The sequence below is a fragment of the Toxorhynchites rutilus genome, chromosome 3 (genome assembly GCF_029784135.1).
Source record: "Toxorhynchites rutilus septentrionalis strain SRP chromosome 3, ASM2978413v1, whole genome shotgun sequence".
NCBI lineage: Eukaryota > Metazoa > Arthropoda > Insecta > Diptera > Culicidae > Toxorhynchites > Toxorhynchites rutilus.
The window spans coordinates 40,822,014-40,824,480 of record NC_073746.1 but is presented as its reverse complement, the minus strand read 5'-3'; the positions used below and the strand labels follow the sequence as shown (position 1 = coordinate 40,824,480).

The 2,467-nt window shown below is 40.7% G+C and overlaps 1 protein-coding gene across 1 annotated transcript; it reads left to right on the top strand.

Moving 5' to 3' along the window:
- The first annotated feature begins 718 nt into the window (after window positions 1-718).
- On the top strand, window positions 719-1,408 carry LOC129774488 (mantle protein-like). The gene is made up of 2 exons (XM_055778233.1): window positions 719-802; window positions 867-1,408. The coding sequence occupies exons 1-2, from the start codon at window positions 797-799 to the stop codon at window positions 1,383-1,385; spliced, it is 525 nt and encodes a 174-aa protein (XP_055634208.1). The 5' UTR covers window positions 719-796; the 3' UTR covers window positions 1,386-1,408.
- Window positions 1,409-2,467: the final 1,059 nt, after the last annotated feature.

The following is a 2,467-nucleotide window of genomic DNA, read 5'->3' as shown; positions in this document are numbered from 1 at the left end:
ACGGATAAATTATCCAGCCAGCTCTCTTAAGAATTTTTTCAGTTTTTAGAATGTATTGGTCTACAATTTTGATTGACGACAATAAATAAATAAATTAATAAATAACATATAGTCTAATGAACAAAAGTCCGGAAAATATTAACTTTTGTCAAATCATTTGCTTAAAAATTTAGAATAAAAAAAAAGAGCTTGAAAAAAGAGCTCATGTTTAAAGAAAAAGAAGTTTCTATAAATATTTAACTTTTGATCTTGTAATTCATCATAACTTTTCGAGAAATTTTCATAATAAAAAGGACAAGTGTGTCTGTAAAATGCGACAAATCAATTTTTCCAGACACAAAAACTTAACAAAAACAGAACGGCGAGCCGAAAATTTATTCATGTCAATGATTGAGCGACTTCATGGGTGTGTTTACATCTGCTCCTAGCGAAGGGTCCGTCTTGGTTTTTTTATGACACTAGTTTTGCCATAAATAAAACAATCACTCAAATGAAACAATCCGATTGCTCAATTAGCACCTCAAATTTGATCATCACATTAGGTGTGACCTTCACCCACTGTGGAGCAGCAGATTTCCGCTCTGGCGAGCTCTGGGGTGTTTTCTCTCGTGCAGAAATTGACCAACGGTATAGCGAGCAGTATCTTACGACATCGGTGCGTTCCGCTCGGGGTAGTTCTGTCTTCAATTCGTACACCATATAAAACTCGTGTGATTAAACTTGGAAGACATCATTCGCTTGTGTACATCACATTGGTACAAATCGGCCCAAACCATCAAGTAACGGAATACTCAACATGAAGGTAAAGTTGAAACGATTATTAAATCAGTGACATATGGTAGCATCTCTTTACTATTTTTATCTAGGTGTTCATTGTGATGTCTATGGCTCTGGCCATTGCTTCCTGCGCAGCAGTTGACGATTCTTCGAAGAAGGAAAAGCGTGGACTTTGGGACCTTGGACATGATTTCAATGGCTTCGATAACGACCACCACCTGGATCATCATGAAGTCAAGCATTTGCATACAACCATCACCAAAAAGGTTCCCGTTCCATATCCAGTCGAAGTTGAGAAACACGTTCCAGTAGAGGTGAAGGTCCCATACCCAGTTCACGTCGAGAAGAAGGTCCCAGTTGTGATTGAGAAGAAAGTACCAGTATACATTGAGAAGAAGGTCCCAGTCCACGTTGATCGCCCGGTCCCATACCCAGTCGAGGTAAAGGTTCCAGTCTACAAGAAGGAATACGTCGAAGTGCCAAAACCGTACGCAGTTCATGTTGAGAAACCCGTTCCAGTGTATGTCCACAAGCCAGTGATCGTAGAGAAGCCGGTTCCAGTGACTGTTCACATCAAGAAGCACAAGAAGCACTGGGATCTGTTCTAAGAACAATCGCAAATTTGAATTTCAGCTCTAATAAAGTTTTGTAAATATTACACAAATTGGTTTTGCATTTTCTTCTAATTTATGCGCCTTTCAGAGAGTGTTTATTTTGCTTCGACTGTAAGTGAACACATTTCAAAGCGTTCACTCACTCACCCCAAGCTGGAGTTAAATTAATGTGTACAGAATAAATATAAACAGCTTTTCCGAGCGCTTCGCTTTTCAACCCCTTCAGCAGGGCAAACTTCTCCGGTTAAATGTTTACACATTTTCTGCTCATTTTCTGCTGTCTTCAAAAGTGCGTTACCCTTGAACCGTGCATTAAGGGAGAGCAAACACAAGATAGTGTTTAAATGTTTATTAATTAAGCTTCCTTTCATTTATGTTTTTTTTTTAGTTGAAAATTTAATCCGGGCGACCTTTTCATAAGCAACCGATTTTCAAGACGTCGATATGCAAAGCAAATTTTGAGCGACACACATAACGACGAGGAATAATTCGCGCACTTCACTCCACTAATCCTCCCCTCTAAACTAACAGCAAACATAATCTACCCTCCTCTTCCGGGGGACGGACGCTATCGCAAGGAACAAATTCGACGCCGTAAAACTTATCTCCCTTGGCCGCGTCAGAATGCCACCACATAACCCCAAATCATGCCTAATGAATTACATTCATCATAAAATGTCACAAAGTCCACAAAAGCCCAGGAGGCGATACGGGAGGACGGCTTGCTAATAGCGATTTCGTGACGAGAAACAAGCAATCGTAAAACCACATCCTCGAGGCTATGTTACATGTGGATATCGGATTTTGTTTTGGCGTAAGAATAAACCAAAGCCAAATCCGGCCGGCTTTCGCTGAGTTACTTCTGGGCCGCAATTCTTCATGATTGTTTTCACGCAGCGGCCAGTGGAGGCGGGTTGTGATTTTTTGACGGAGAGTGCGTTTGTCTGTTACGTGTCTGCGGGAATGTGTCACGGAAGCGGAACCGAAGTTGGGCAAGTCGTAAACATTTGTGCTAATGTGAGCTTTATTACTATTGCTGTTATCACGATGTAATGGAACCATGGTGCCCGAAAGTA